This window comes from Octopus bimaculoides, chromosome 13 (genome assembly GCF_046866305.1).
Source record: "Octopus bimaculoides isolate indiv1 chromosome 13, ASM4686630v1, whole genome shotgun sequence".
NCBI lineage: Eukaryota > Metazoa > Mollusca > Cephalopoda > Octopoda > Octopodidae > Octopus > Octopus bimaculoides.
Window position 1 is genome coordinate 20,094,479 of NC_142940.1, and position 17,165 is coordinate 20,111,643.

The 17,165-nt window shown below is 37.3% G+C and overlaps 1 protein-coding gene across 6 annotated transcripts in view; it reads left to right on the top strand.

The window, feature by feature from the left end:
* LOC106880298 (ATP-dependent DNA helicase DDX11) overlaps positions 1-17,165 on the top strand; it is a 74,258-nt gene that overhangs the window by 30,013 nt on the left and 27,080 nt on the right. For 4 of the 6 annotated variants that reach the window (XR_016243978.1, XM_089361559.1, XM_089361562.1 and 1 more), the window contains 6 exons: positions 2,156-2,260; positions 4,579-4,704; positions 5,956-6,068; positions 7,861-7,933; positions 9,223-9,326; positions 12,965-13,114. Coding sequence is in view for 5 of the 6 variants with exons in the window: in XM_089361559.1 (XP_089217685.1) it covers positions 2,156-2,260; positions 4,579-4,704; positions 5,956-6,068; positions 7,861-7,933; positions 9,223-9,326; positions 12,965-13,114 (671 nt within the window). In the remaining variant the exon portion in view is untranslated. The remainder of the gene's footprint in view (positions 1-2,155; positions 2,261-4,578; positions 4,705-5,955; positions 6,069-7,860; positions 7,934-9,222; positions 9,327-12,964; positions 13,115-17,165) is intronic. The other 2 variants (XM_089361561.1, XM_089361560.1) reach the window with 1 other exon arrangement.

Here is a 17,165-nt window from a genome sequence, read left to right on the forward strand (position 1 = left end):
TAGTTGCATCTTTTTATGTCCTGAGTTTAAATCCCTTCAGGAGCTACTTTACTCTTCAACCCTTCAGAGTCTATCAACCAAGAAGTACCAGTAATATACTGGTTCTTAATTCTACTGACTACACCCTTCTCCCATGACTTTTTGTTCTTATGGTAATATAAGAAGTTGTGTTATTTTAGTTGTTGTTATTTCTCAGATTAGCCTTAACCCAGCAGATCTATTATCAAGTTCATATCACTTGTGCCACTCTAGTCATATTTCTCAATTACAGTATCCCAAGACTTCACTATCAAATGTGTCCTTCCTTTTTAAATGCTAGAGTATGATTTGGTTACTATTTTCAGCTGGGCAAGCAACTATGTGGCAGCTTCTTCATGAGTTTGTTTGGAACCAAATCGTATGTGTGTGTGTGTATGTATGTATATATGTATACATAATAGAGGAAATTGAAAATGCAAGTCATGGGCAGTCAAACAGATTCTCGAATACATACATGAAGATATTCAATCAATGTAATTTAATCATATATATTTATACACATCAGTATAAATTATGCATGTACAGGCGTAAAGATTCTTCAAGGGTATAAAGAATAGAAACAAATATACATAAAAATATAGGAGAAATATAAAAACATATAAAAATACATATAAAATTACATATAAATAAAGATTACATGGAAAGAGTTATGCGTGATAAATATAGGAGGTGCAAAATGAATGGGAGGTTGATAAATATAGGAATAAAAATGTCAACCTTCAAAAATGGCAAGCTGCCTAAATCGTCTAAAAATTCCTTATACATCCCTCTCTCTCTTTCGGAGAGGCACAAGCACATACACAGACATATACACATGCGGCAGTAACTTCCGCCTACCAAATTCAATCACAAAGTTTCGGTCGGCCCGGGACTATAGCAGAAGACACTTACCCAAGGTGCCACGCAGTGAGACTGACCCCGAAACCATGTAACTGGGAAGCAAGCTCCCTAACCACGCAGCCATGCCTGCACCTCTGGGATATAAGATAGAAATGACGCAAGATATCAAGGTTAAGAAAAATAAATTAAATAGGATCTGAAAATAAGAGGGTGTTCCATTTATGGCTGTTTCAGGGGTACATTACTAGTCAGGTAACTTTGATATCATGCATCATTTCTATCTCATATCCCAGATGTATAAGGAATTTTTAGACGATTTAGGTGGTTTGCCATTTTGAAGGTCGACGTTCTTATACCTATATTTATCAACCTCTCATTCGTTTTGCACCCCCTATATTTACCACACATAACTCCTTACATGTAATCTTTATTTATATATGTTTTTATACTTCTTCTATATTTTTATGTATGTTTGGTTTTATTCTTTATGCCTATACATGCATGATTTATGTTGATGTGTATAAATATATATGATTCAATTACATTAATTGAATATCTTCATTTATGCATTCAGGAATCTGTTTGACTGCCTTTGATTTGCATTTTCAATTTCCTCTACTCTGTATTTTTTCTCATTGGCTCTCTATGAGCACTCCATAAATAGCCCATACTTTCTATAACATATGTATATGTGTGTGCATATATATATGTATATATGTTTATATATATATATATACACACACACATGCACACACATTTATGTATATGCTTTTGCATCTGTGTTTGCCCTATATACCTACCTACCACTGCTTGACAACTGGTGTTGGTGTGTTTACATCTTCATAAGAGACCAATAGAATAAGTGCCAGACTTTAAAATAAGCATTGGGGTTGATTTGTTTCACTAAAACTCTTCAAAGCACCTTAGCAGGGCTGCAACTATATAACAGCTTCCTCATGAATTTATTAGAAAGAAATTATTGGTAAGAAAACAACACTGGATTGGCAGACTTTGGAAAGCGTTGAATAAAATGCCTTTTGGTATTTTTGTTAGAACCCTACACCTTTTGCGTTTAAATCTCACCAAGGTTGATTTTGCCTTTTGTCAATCAGATGCTGATAAGATAAATGCAATTGTAATGCTTGTAGTTGATTTTATTGACTATTACCTCTCCCAATTTGCCAGAATTGTGTTTATTTGAGAAATAATTTTGGTGGGTAAGAAATGCTTATTGTTTCATGGTTGAATTTTAATTTGAAACTTTTTCTTCTAATAGTACCTCTTTCTGTGAAAAAACCTGAGGATAGTCGTTCTGGTATTAGTCAGTTTTTGGAACAATTAAGCGACAAACAGAATTCTTGCAAGAATACTCCTAATAAAGGTAATGAATTTAAACATTTCCTAGTTATGTTTGTTTGGTAAATAACTTGATTTTTGAACATGTATTGAAATTATCATCGTTACCATCATCATCATCATTTAGCTTCCGTATTCCTTGCTGGACAGTTTAACTTCCATATTCCATGTTGAACTGTTTGACTAGATGTAGCAGGCCAGCGGACTGTGCCAAGCTCCAATGTCTGTTTTGGCTTGGTTTCTATGACTGGATGCTCTTCTTAGCAACCTTACAGAATGTACTGGGTGCTTTTCTGTAATGCCAGCACTTGTGAGGTTGCCAAGCAGCTTGCAAGACAAGACTCCTTGATTGAAGCAAGGTGTAGTATTGTGAAAGGTAGCTAAAATAAATACATCATGGTAAAGCTATAATGGCTACTTAAATAAACTCCTGCCTTCAATATTCATTTGTGTTTTATTTTGTGATTTGTAGAATGTATGATGCTTGTTTACAAAGTATAATATTGCATAAGTGAAGTGTGTCTGATGACAAAGGAGGGTGTGTGGGTGTGTTAAGATTAGATAGAATTAAGCATGTTCCATTGGATAAGTCATATCAGCAAGCACAAACAGTGGAACACAAGTGTACTGAGAGAAAAACTGAGCATCGAAGGTGTTTGCTCTTGTGCATTACATATAAGAATTTGGTGAAACAGACATTTGATGTGTAAGAAGGATGAGAATTGGTTGAAAATTGCCATATAATGCAGGTGAGTGTAGCCTGAAGAAGAGGGACACCAAAGAAGATATGGGCAAAAGGGTAAGGGCTATGAAGATGCTAAGCCTCACAAAGAACTGCAACAAGTGGGAAGACACTTTGCTAAGCTTAAGCTGCCATAGTAAAGCATAGTAAAATGGTGATGGTGAAGGCGGTATCAATCGCAGTTGCAGCAGTGACAGTAGTATTCTGCTATACTATATTTTATAGTGAAAGTCAGCTGCTAGCTGGCTTTTATAAACCTTGAAGGAGTGTGTTTGCTTGTCCTGCTTTTAACTGAAGCCTTTGGCTAATCAGAGCTTTGTGTGTGGATTTGTTCAACAGAGAAGCCCATCCTATATATGTGTTTTCTGTATACTTGTTGATATTTTTTGAAAATTGCTCATTTATGAGCAGTGACTTCACTTCACCTGTCAACAGGCCATCTACTGGCATTGTACCTTCAAAGATGTGTAGAATAAGGCCTGGAAAATAAGTAAGGCTTAGAAATAGAAAGCATATCAATGCTGTTGTTTCTGCAAATATATGCAAATATATGCAAATATATGCTGACAGATACCAGAGATATTAAGGCGGCGAGCTGGCAGAAACGTTAGCACGCCGGGCGAAAAGCTTAGCGGTATTTCATCTGTCTTTACGTCCTGAGTTCAAATTCCACCGAGGTCGACTTTGCTTTTCATCCTTTCGGGATCGATAAATTAAGTACCAATTATGCACTGGCGTCGATATAATCGATTTAATCCCTTTGTCTGTCCTTGTTTGTCCCCTCTATGTTTAGCCCCTTGTGTGCAATAAAAGAAATAAGAAACCAGAGATATTTCATGTTTTATGAATTTTCATATTTCTTTTATGATGCATAAGTTTATAGATCATTGTTTCATTATGTTTAAAGATTTTGATGTCTCCAATTTCATTCTATAGTTAATGTTGTTTAATTATTTTGTTTACATATCTCTCTTGAAATGCACTACCATTGTTTCATTTAATTTACAAAATACACAAAGAATCTAGTAAAATGACTATTATTATTATACTGGTGCCAGTGGCACGTAAAATGCCAGTGGCCGGTGGCACATAAAAGCACTCACACCACTCTCGGAGTAGTTGGCGTTAGGAAGGGCGTCCAGCTGTAGAAACTCTGCCAAATCAGATTGGAGCCTGGTGGAGCCAACTGGTTCACCAGTCCTCAGTCAAATCGTCCAACCCATGCTAGCATGGAAAGCGGACGTTAAACGATGATGATGAGGAGGATGGAAGATAAATGATAAAATCTTGATGGAAGGTTTTAATTTAGATCACTTTAAACAGGAAGTTTATGTCAGAGATCCAGGGGTGGTCTCAGGCGGGTTGCTATCAAAAGGGTTAAAACCTAACACTCAAACATATATGAAGATACATAGAAATAAGCAGAATAATATTAGAAAGAGAGAGTGTAGGGTGTCTGTGCATATGTGTGATATTAGTAATGGTGTACTTGAAAATTACGATCAATATTAACCCATTATGTGTTGTTCTTTTTCCTACTCAGTTTTTTAACTTCTCTTTCATTATGCCCATGTTTCTCTTTACCAAATTTTTCTACCAAGTTCCTGAGCCAGTACAAAATACTAACGAACCACCTGAGATGAGATCTCCACTCATGCATATTGAGAGCTTTCTGAAAGCCCTGACAAATGCTGATAAAGATGGCCGTATTGTACTTAACAGGAAAAGTAAGTAATAACAAAAACAACAAACACATTACCATTCTTATTGTTCATTATTATATATTAGTATTTACACTATTATCGTTGTGTAGCTCCTTGTTATCCCTGATTTAACAGACCTATGATCAAAGGCTTTCTGACCATGACTATCCTGTCTGTTTTGTTTCTAGGAACATAGTATAAAGAACCTCATTATCCATGAATTCTTTCTTTTGTAAGATAATAGAGAAATGTCGCTGCTATTTCTAGCATAATGGGCTATCGCAATAGTGGGTTGAAGTCACAGGTGGGCTACTGTGGTGTTCTTTTGGGACCACTGACCATTTATAAAAATTTTTCAAATTTAATTTGTCTGTTGGCTATTGAACAGTTGATGACTTTCAGATAGTCTTTTGTGTCACCATTTGTTTAATTTTTGCTTACATAAACATTGCTAATGATAGAAATGGTGAGATTACATGGAAATATTTTTACATGTAAAATATGATAAAATAAACACATAGGCTATGGACAAAAGTAAAAAGAAAATTAAAAAGTGAATAGCTGGCATTAGAAAAAAAGTTTCTAATAATCCCTGGTTAAGCACTTCTCTTTGGTGCATGATTCTTGAAGTTGTGATGTAGATGGTAAAGTTTTGGTTTTAGGTGCTTTACAGCTGCATTACATTTTCTAATTTAGAATTCAAACCAGAGCCATTTTTACCTATAAGATAGAAAATTAACCAAAAGAATATATCAAGTCATCCCATAAGTTCTGTCCGATTTTACCTTGCTCCTTCAGACTACCATTTGTTTCGTAGTTTACAGAATCATTTGGGGGACATAACTTTCGCAAGCCAGTAGGAGGTCGAAACTGACATTTCAGAGTTCTTCGCTTTGAGACCAAAAGAGTTTTACATTGATGGGATTAAAAAGTTTGTAAATAGATGGAAGGAAGTCATAGATAATCAGGGAAAGTACATTGATGATTAAATTTCAATCAAATATAACATTTGATCACTTGTTTTCTTTATTCAAAATTCGGACAGAACTTATAGGATGATCTGATAATATTGAACTATGAACTCTGAGGTATTAAGTCCAAATCCACTGCAGCTATTTTGTTGTAAATTTGAGCAAATTTAATTTTATATGGTTCAGTTCATTGACCTATAAAAAAACCTATGATATATGATGAAAGTTTGCAAATACATTTGTCAATTTAGCCTCTACGGTTATCATTTCATCTTTTTATTTTCATCTTTATTTTTTTTTATAGATCTCTTAAGTGTTTCGAGCATCAAGTTCCTTTTACTTAACCCTGCTGTGGAATTTAAATGTATTGTGAATGAAGCTCGTGCTGTTGTCGTTGCTGGTGGAACAATGCAGCCTGTAAGTCTGAGAAAGTATTATGGTTATTATTATTATTATTATTATCCAATTGATTTGCATTTTGTTTCCTCTTCTGACTGGATCTCAATGAGAGACCTCATGCATGTATATATAAGAAGGTGGGCAGTTGATGTCAGCACAATTTTTCGAGCCTCAAAAGTTGTTGGTTTCTGTGGGTTCTGGTCAAAACATTTGTTGGTACCTTTCTTGTAGGGTACCCTCAACAACAGGGATGATTTTGTTTAGCCACATCCTAGATATCTTAATCACAAGATCCTTGTATTTTGACGGTTTTTCAAATTCCTTTGCTGTGATGTTGCTATCAGTAAGCACTGTCATATCAATTAACAGACATGTTTTTTGTCTCACGTCTTTGATGACAGTGTCTGGCTTGTTATTATCTATTTGCTTATCTGTATATATTCCATAATCCCATAGGATGGTAACATTCTTTCCTTCGGTGACTAGCTCTGGATGATGTTCATACCAGTTTTTAGTGTGTGGGATATTATAGTAACATCACATGCTCCAGTATTAGCCAACTCGATCATTCTATAGGGGCAAGGACTGATCAACTGGTAATAATGCGGTCAATACTCTCAAGTTTGTCATTGCAAAGTCTACCTCATTGTGTGTGACATTAGCTTGATAGTTCTGGGTGAGGAGACTTTGATCTTGTGCCACAAATCCTTTAGTTTCAACTTTCAAACGATGAGTTCTTCTCATATCTACATCAGCTTCCCCAGCTCATTTGGGGTATTGCCCATGCAGTGGATTTTCTCAGCATAACCTTCAAGCTTTCCTGTTTAGCTTTTGTTTTACACTTTTTTGCTGCCTTAGTGGGTAGTGTGTCCTCCTTATCATCATATTTAGAGAGGTTAAGCTCTCATCTGTATTTATATGCATCCTTTGAGATTGAGTATAATTTCTTACCCTATTCATGTTGTCTTACTAGCTGTATCATCCAGTCAGTGTTACTTCGGATGTTCATTTGGAATCCTGTTGTGGTTGTTATATAGGACGCTTCAAGTTGGATTGGGCCACTTCTGCCTTCCTTCATGTGAGATAGAGCCTATGAATGTCTGATTTTGGTTGCTGTATCCTGTTTAGTGTCAGCAGTTACCTACTCTATATGTATATACACATTGGTGTTCATTCAGATTCCAACTGATAGCATTAAAGCTATACTGGACAACTGGTACTGCCAGGGAGTTTATAGCTACAATTCCATTCTGGAAGTTCAGTTCAGTATTCAGGACCATTCTGACACATCTATAATACTCTTTCCTGATCTTCTCTTTCATTGACCTCTGCTGAATTCCTTTCCCTTCCTTTACCCCAAGATACTTATAAAAGCCTTCTTGGTGCAAGTTCTTGATAGATGTATCATTATCAAGCTGGGTCATGGTATTAGCTGTCAGTTTACCACACACATATATAGAGTAAGGCACTCCACTTTATGTTGCTCCAGTCTACGTAACTGTAATATGTACCACTTGGATCCTGGTGCAATTTTCTCTCCCTCACGCGGGGCATATACTTGCTGTTCCACTGTTCAATTCATCAATGCTCCATGCAATAAAGTACTGCAACTTTACTATTTAACAGTCAAATGATGTGTCAAAAATATTTAATTTTCAAACATTGTTAAGGCATATAGTTAAGTTTCTTTCAGTTGTGATTTCTTAACCCCAGGCTAAAATATATAAGCATCTTTTACTGATATATTTTAATAGGCACTAAAATATGCCACAGGTTAAAAGAAAAAAAATCATTTTTTTTTTATTTCAAGGTGAATGAATTTAAAGAACAACTTTTCCAGTCTGTTGGTGTCCAACCTGAAAGAATTTTGGAATATTCTTGTGGTATGTTATAAGGATGAAACATTTAAGAAATTTCACATATGCCACACTTCAGTTGCAAAACATTTAATTTAAATAATTTTGTGGTAGTAGTTTTCATTCTCTCTCTCTCTCTCTCTCTCTCTATATATATATATATATATATATATATATATATATATATATATATATATATATATATATATATATGTATGTATGTATTTGTTTATTTTATGTCTATTTTGCCACACTAACATGGGTTGGACAAGGCCAGGGGACTTATTTGGGGCTGGATTCCCTTCTTGTTACCAACCCTTGTTTTTCAAGTAAGAGATTTATTTTATTCCAGTTTCTTCAAGAGCACAGAGTGACTTTTCACGATGTCAGCAAGGAATGTAAACATCATATCATTGCTTTGCTCAGCTGATCACAAGAAACAATTGAAAACATCAAAATTTGCACACATATACCTGCACGTATACACACGCACACATGCACACGAAAGGATTCTGTATCATTTCCATCTACTAAATTCACTCTCAAGATATTAGTTGACATGAGGCTCTAGTACATGGCATCTGCTACTCTTTGGAATTGAACCTGAAACCTCATGTTTGCAAAGTTAACTTCTTGACCATCCAACCAATGAAAATAGGAAAAGCTATGATTCTGTGGATAAGAAATTTTAACTGATGTTTTCTATTGTAGCCGAAGGTTGACCAGTGAGTCAAATTCAGTTAATGGAAACTTAAAGAAGCCCATCATTCATGTTTGTGTGTGTGTTTGTTTTGACATGTGTGTGCAGAGTATAAACGAGCTCCTTATTTATAATTAATGCACATGGTGTAATTTGTTAACAATTTTCTGTGGAAGCATGTTGAGGCCATCAATTGTCCAATATGCTTATGGAAATATTACCTTGCTTTGAAACAGGTGAGGGTTAGTGACAGGAAAAGTATCTGGTTAAAAAATGTTTCCCTTAACTCTTTTGCTACCAACCCGGCTGAAACCGGCTCTGGCTCTGCTTACAAATGTCTTGTTTTCATAAGTTTTGAATTATAAATTTCCACCAAACCTTGGTCACAATTTATGTTCCTAACACTAGCTAAATGATAACTAAGATATTTTACTAAATTCTTTGTTATATTTAAAGTAATTCAAAGAAACACAGAGCATCTCAAAATAAATACAGTAATGAAAGGGTTAAGGAATTGTCTCATTTATGCCAGTGATGAAACATGAACATTAAAATGGTTGTGATGATACACATACATTCACTCATTTGTTTTTTATTGTTTCTTTTTTTTATACAGGGCATGTCATACCTGACAATAATTTACTTACTATTGCTTTGGCTAATGGACCATCTGGACAAGAAATGGATTTTACATTTAAATCAAGGAACAATGTTCAAACGGTATATTATGAAGCACTTTTATTCTGTGTTATAATAATAATAATGATTGTTAATTAATTAATCATGTTGCTGATTTATGCATGATGTGCTAATTGCTCCAGCCATACCAGCTGTGTCTATTTTGAATTTGATTTAAAAAGCATTTGTTATTCGGTTTTCCTTGTAAGCAGAGACATGAAGGACAGCAGACCCCTGAGGAATGAATGGCCAATCAGCTTTGAAACAGAATAATTTCATACATTTTTCTGTGCAATAGCATGATATATTTACATTTGTTTATTTTGCATCCAGCCATAAAAACCCTGCCAAAACACAGTAGCCAGGGGTAGTCTTCTTCCTGGCAACCATCCTACACATGGATGCATGGAAGATGGATGTTAAATGATGCTGATGATGACAGGTGTTATAAACTGTAGGTTAACTGCATTAAACTAACCTTAAATTTCAATAATAATAATAATAATAATAATAATAAATACATAGATAGATAGATAGACTGCTGAGTTTCCAGTCCTCTCTATAAACTAAAAATGAATTAGACTGACATTTATTTTATTTTGAACCCAATGAAGACACACGAGATGTCGAAATATTGTTGTTGTTCAAAGGACCAATAAATAAGTTACTTTCGAGTTGCGCTTTCTGTCATTGAGTTGGCCGTAGTGATGGATTACGTCATTTATGTTTACCTTGGTGATGGAATTTGGCAATCGTATACAAAAGTTAAGAACTCATCTCTCTATATATTACATTTCTGCTGAGTTTCCAGTCCTCTCTATAAACTAATAATAATAATGGTCCTTTTGACTATAGGCACAAGGCCTCAAATTTTGTGGGAGTGGAGCTAGTCGATTACATTGGCCTCAGTGTGAAAGAGGTGCTTATTTTATCAACCCTGAAAGGATGAAAGGCGAAGCTGACCTCGATGGAATTTCAACACAGAACTGTAAGACACACAAAACACAGCTAAGTATTTTGTCTGGTGTGTTAACAGCTCTGCTAGCTTGCTGCCTCCATAATAATGATATTTATAGTGGTTTCAGATTTGGCACTAGGCCAGCAATTAGATGGATGGAGGAAGTCTATTACATTGACACCAGTGCTATACTGGTAATTAATTATTTTATCAACCCACAAAAAAAAAAAATGAAAAGCAGTATCAATATTTGCAGGATTTGATCTCAAAATGTAAAGAGCTGAAAGAAATGCTACAAAGCACCATCATTTAACATCTGTTTTCCATGCTGGCATGAGTTGGAAGTTTTGATAGGAGCTGGCATTGCCAAGAGCAACACCCAATTTCATAGTCTGTTTTGGCTTGGTTTCAACAGCTGGATGCCATTCCGAACACCAACCACTTTACACCATGCCCTGATTACTTTTTATGTGGAACCATAACCAGTGCTTTTTATGCGGCACAATCACCAGTGCTTTTTACATGGCACCAGCACCACTGTATTTTACATGGCACCAGCACCAGTGCTTTTTATGTGATACCAGCACCAGTGCTTCTTACATGGCACCAGCACCAGTGCTTTTTACATGGCACCAGTACTTTGTACATGTCACCAGTGCTTTTTTCATGGCACCATCACCAGTGCTTTTACATGGCACCAGCACCAGTGCCTTTTACATGACACCAGCACCAGTGCTTTATTACATGGCACCATCACCAGTGCTATTTATGTGAAACCATCTCCAGTACTTTTTACTGTTTCGAATTTTGGCCCAAAGCCAGCAACTTTTGTGGGAGGGTATTGGTCAATTACATAAACCCAGTACTTGACTGATGCTTTGTTTTATCAATCTTGAAAGGTTGAATTCAAAGTTGACCTCAGAAGGATTTGAAGAAATAATGCTAAGCATTTTATGTCTGATGTGCTAACAGTTCTGCTTGCAATAACAATAGTCTTATCTTCTATAGGTATAAGGCCTGAAATTTTGAGAGAAGGGGCTAGTCAATTATATGGGCCCTACTGCTCAACTGATACATGTTTTATCAACCCTAAAGAGATGGAAGGTAAAGTAGGTCTCAGTGGAATTTGAACTCTTGTAAGAATGACCGTGCGAACCCAAAAGGAGAAATGGTGACGAATGGAAAAACAGGGCTCCGTTTATTAAACGCGTCACACGGTCGAACACAAAATGATATCACATGATATATAAATATGTTATACTTCGATAACATAGTGAATTCGTAAATGGCCAGTAAGGAAGACGATAGAACACAACCGATAAAGATGAATAACAGTAATATTTATTGTAGCATTAAAATGTATGTCTGTGTGTGAGTGTGAATGCGACATAATGAAAACACAATAAAAGACAGGCTGTCATGTAAAGAAAAGAGTGTGTGTAAGTGATACATGTATGTGTATGCGTGAGATATAGCAGATAGAAAAAGAGTCAGTAACACATATAAGAATTTGCCAGTTCTTAGAGTACACAATAGTAACAGTCTGTATGTAAGAAGTTGTCTGTTGTCTATCGTGGCGAAGGTGAATCACACAAACAGAGTTAGAAGTTCTGCGGTAGTTTTGGTTAGCTGGTGTATGTAGAAGTCAAGTTGACGCTGTCGGCGAGGACGATGCTGGTAGTCGTAGTGTCGTGTTGACTGGCGATGTCGGTGGCGAATCTTGCAGTTCGTCGTTGAAGTGGTTGTTGATGTCGTCGCTAGAACTGCTGCTGCTGTGTGGTACACGGAACAGGTCTCTAAGAGAACTGAACCGAGATGAATTAGCTGGGTATCTAGCAGGCTATTTATAGCTGAAAGTAGGCTCCACAGAAGGCATTAGAAGAACACTATCACATGACCTTATTAGGGGCCACGGTTGGTCAGTTTGCGTTCTGGCAGGAACGGTACGAAGCAGTTGCCGCTTCAAATAATAATCAGTCAGGTGATGACAGGGAAAGATGTTTTCTACTACGCTCGCGTGTTTGTATATTTATAGTGAGAGAAGGTGATTTGTATATAATGGCGATCGAGGTGTTAGTTTCACTACACTCTGAACATAAAGAACTGAAAGAAAGTATTTCGTCTGTCCTAACCATTCCACCAGCTCACTGCTTTCACTGATAATAATCATGGTTTCAGATTTTGGCAAAAGGCCAGTAATCTTAGAGGTGGCACTATGTTGATTACACCAACTCCAGTGCTCAGCTGGTATTATATTTTATCAATTCTGAAAAGACGAAAGGCAAAGTTGACCTTGATAAAATTTGATCTCAGAATGGGAAGAGCCAAAAGAAATGCTACTAAGCATTTTCTCTAACATACTAACAATGCTGCTAGCCTGCCATCTTCAATAATAATAATGGTTTCAAATTTTGGCACTAGGTGAGCAATTTTTAGAGGAGAGAATTAGTCAGTTTCATTGATGATCTCAGTGCTCGAAAGGTACATATTTTATCAATCTGCTAAAGGCTGGCACGCTAATAATGTTGTTAGAATGCTGCCCTCAATAATAATAATAATGATTTCAAAGTTTGGCAATGGGATTGAACCTAGAACTTTATGTTTGGGAAGCAAACTTCTTACCACACAGTCATACTTGTGCCTGTATATGTATATTTATATTTGTATTCTTCTGTTCTAATTCCCCGTTCTTTTATGTCTTTATTCTTATTTTAATTTTTAGCTTAACGAGCTTGGTCATGTTGTTGTTAATATGTGCAATGTAATTCCTTGTGGTATTGTCTGCTTCTTCCCATCGTATGATTTCGAAAACCATGTGTATTCCCACTGGACAACATCTGGAGTTCTGAAAAGAATATCAGCTAAGAAAAAGGTATTAATGAAATATGATAATAATATTTTCGTAAAAATTATTATCCTCAAAACATTGTGTAATTTCTGTCTGATTTATCTTCACCTTTCCCATAATGCATGGCTTCAAATTTCAATTATTTGTTATAATAAAGTTCTGCTCACTGACTGTAGTAACACAGGAGGTTCAATGCTTCTATTGCTGGTGTGCTCTGCCTTGTCATTAATCAGAACCATATGTACTTGTCTTCAACCATCATCATCAACAGCAGCAGCAGTACCTTCATCTTCATTGTGGCAATTTCTACTTTTCCATGCTTGCATGGGTTGGATAGAGTTTATTGTGGTAGATTTTCTGTAACTAGATGCTCTTCCTGTCCAAGCCATACCAATATGGAAAACAAATGTTAAATGATGACATATACATGTAAATATACAATATATGTTTGCTTGTCATTATATATATATATATATATATATATATATATATATATACCGATATCAAGAGTATGAAGACCGGGAAAGCCCCCGGCCCATCAGGAATCACTGCAGAGATGCTCAAAATATCTGGCAGTGTTGGCTATAGCCTAGTCACCCGTATTACGAACCAGGTGATACACGAAGGAGTCATACCCAATGACTGGTGTAGCAGCATCATAGTCAACTGCTACAAAGGTAAAGGTGACGCTTTAGATACAAATAATTACAGAGGCATCAAGCTGTTAGATCAGGTTATGAAAGTTACAGAGAGGGTCATAGCCCAACTAATTAGGGAGCGAATCAATTTAGATGAGATGCAGTTTGGGTTTGTGCCAGGTAAAAGCACTACTGATGCCTTATTTCTAGTGAGACAGTTGCAGGAGAAATACCTAGCTAAGGATAAACCTCTGTACCTGGCTTTCGTTGACATGGAGAAAGCCTTTGACAGGGTCCCCCGATCCCTTATCTGGTGGTCAATGAGGAAACTTGGGATAGAAGAATGGTTAGTGAGAGCTGTGCGAGCCATGTACAGAGATGCTGCCAGTAAGGTGAGGGTTGGAAATGAGTACAGCAATGAATTCCGGGTAGAGGTAGGGGTCCACCAAGGTTCCGTCCTCAGCCCCCTCTTATTTATCATAGTCCTCCAGGCAATCACAGAGGAGTTCAAGACAGGTTGCCCCTGGGAGCTCCTCTATGCTGATGACCTTGCCCTAATTGCGGAGTCACTATCAGAACTAGAGGAGAAGTTTCAGGTGTGGAAGCAAGGTCTAGAATTGAAGGGCCTTAGAGTCAACCTAGCTAAAACCAAAATCCTAATAAGTAGGAAGGTAGATAAAACACAAACCCCTTCAGGTAGATGGCCCTGCTCAGTATGTAGAAAAGGAGTAGGTAGTAACTCTATAAGATGTACCCGGTGCAAGATATGGACACATAAGAGGTGCAGCAACATCAAAGGCAGGTTAACTAGCAAGTTAGTTTTTGTTTGTGGCAGATGTTCAGGTGCAATAAAGACTGTAAACAAACAGGAAACAACTTCTATCTCATTCCAGGGTGAAAAACTAGAGGTAGTCGATAGCTTCCGCTATCTGGGCGACCAAGTTAGTAGTGGGGGTGGGTGCGCTGAAAGTGTAGCTGCTAGAATAAGAATAGCCTGGGCAAAGTTTAGAGAGCTCTTACCCCTGCTGGCGACAAAGGGACTCTCACTCAGAGTAAAAGGCAGACTGTATGACGCATGCGTACGAACAACCATGCTACATGGCAGTGAAACATGGGCTGTAACTGCTGAGGACATACGTAAGCTCCCAAGGAATGAAGCCAGTATGCTCCGTTGGATGTGTAATGTCAATGTCAATACCCGTCAGAGTGTAAGTATCTTGAGAGAAAAGCTGAACATTAGAAGCATCAGTTGTGGCGTGCAAGAGAGACGATTGCGCTGGTATGGACATGTGGTGAGAATGGAGGAGGATAGCTGCGTGAAAAAGTGCCACACCCTAACAGTTGAGGGAACCCGTGGAAGAGGTAGGCCCAGGAAGACCTGGGCTGAGGTGGTGAGGCAAGACCTTCGTACATTGGGCCTCACCGAGGCGATGACTACTGACCGAGACCTTTGGAAATGTGCTGTGCGTGAGAAGACCCGGCAAGCCAAGTAAGATCATTGCCAGTGCCCCTGGACTGGTTCTTGTGCGGGTGGCACATGAGATGCACCATTTTGAGCGTGGCCGTTGCCAGTACCGCCTGACTGGTTCCTGTAGGATTTTCGAGCGAGATCGTTGCCAGCGCCCCTGGACTGGCTTGTGCGGGTGGCACATAAAAGACACCATTTCGAGCGTGGCCGTTTTCGTGCGGGTGACACGTAAAAGCACCCACTACACTCTCTGAGTGGTTGGCGTTAGGAAGGGCATCCAGCTGTAGAAACTCTGCCAAATCAGACTGGAGCCTGGTGTTGCCATCCGGTTTCACCAGTCCTCAGTCAAATCGTCCAACCCATGCTAGCATGCTAGCATGGGTTGGACGATTTGACTGAAGACTGGTGAACCAGGTGGCTGCACCAGGCTCCAATCTGATTTGGCAGAGTTTCTACGGCTGGATGCCCTTCCTAATGACAACCACTCCGAGGGTGTAGTGGGTGCTTATATATATATATATTTCCAAAATTAGGGAACGGAGTAGATAAAATCCAGGCTACATATGTTTCATAGCTAGCGGAACTTTGGAAGTAATAATTATCCAAATGAGGGGTAGTTCACTAGATACTCATTGGGTCAATGAGTAGCTAGCAGATTACTCCTTGTTTGGGCAATTGCTAGCTATGAAACATTTGTGGCCTGAATTTTATCTACTCTATTCCCTAATTTTGTATTCCTATTCGTGTCCAACCCATGCCAGCATGGAAAACGAAGTAAGCTATAAAACAAATTTTTCTGCCTATCAAACTTCGATACAGGAAAAATTTACAGTATTCAATGTCAATAAACCACTGTTGTTCCTGAAAGTTGTTTTTTATACCTTCTGAAGACTGCTTGAGGCTTACTATCTTCCTACGCCTTGATCCTTGGATCTTACCTTTACATTTATTATATACTAGCAATGCACCGAATTTTAGGACCTACAGCCATGTTATATTATTTGTTTCTTTCTTATGGGCAGAATCAGCATACAATGAGTATGAAGTAAACAACAACTCTTTATAAACATGTTTTTCGGTCAATTTCTGATGAACAATGCTGCAATTTCCATCTACCAAATTCGGTCACAAGTCTTTGGTTGGCCAAGGGCTATAGTAAAAACCATCTGCCCAAGGAACCATGCAGAGGGATTGAACATGGAACCATGTGGTTGGGAAACAAACTTCTCAGCCACGTAGTAATTCTTGCACCTAATATGTATGTGTGTGAGTGTTTATATTTGTTGTTAAATCAAATATTGTGTCCCATTATATCTCAAATGTAGCAGTTCATGAAGCAGTGATCTGTAACATAAATGCTAGATTGAAATATGTACTGAGATCAGTATAATCAATTAAATTTTTGAAGGTGATACCCCATCATGGTGACAGTCGAAAGACTAATCCCAGAAAAGTAATGCTTAAAGACTTAATGGCTTCAAATTTAAAGTAATGGATTAATAACCACAAGATAATGAGTTCAAAACTTCGTATTGAACTTCCATATATGTAAATCTCAGTCTACTTGACAATTAAGAATTGTAATTTGAAGTTGAATGGTTAGCAGTAAGAAAAATGTCTAGATTTCTTTTTAAAATCATTGTGCAAATTATTCAGAGAAAAAGTCATTTTTAACCACAACAAAACACACACATGCACGCACACACTTATGCATGCACACACACTCACACACACAAAGATGTGTCTGTGGTAACTTGAGTTACTACAAATAGCAGCCAAATCTCTCTTAAAACACGGCCTTTCAACAAAAGACAAACAGGTTTACAGTATTTCAGGAAGATAAAAAAAAAAGAACTATTCGTTAGGTCTGCTACATCAGAGGCAACTCTAGGCTAAACAAAATACAGATGCACATACTTCACATTAAAAGTTTATCTACAAATAATACTAATAAAGTTGACAGTATATC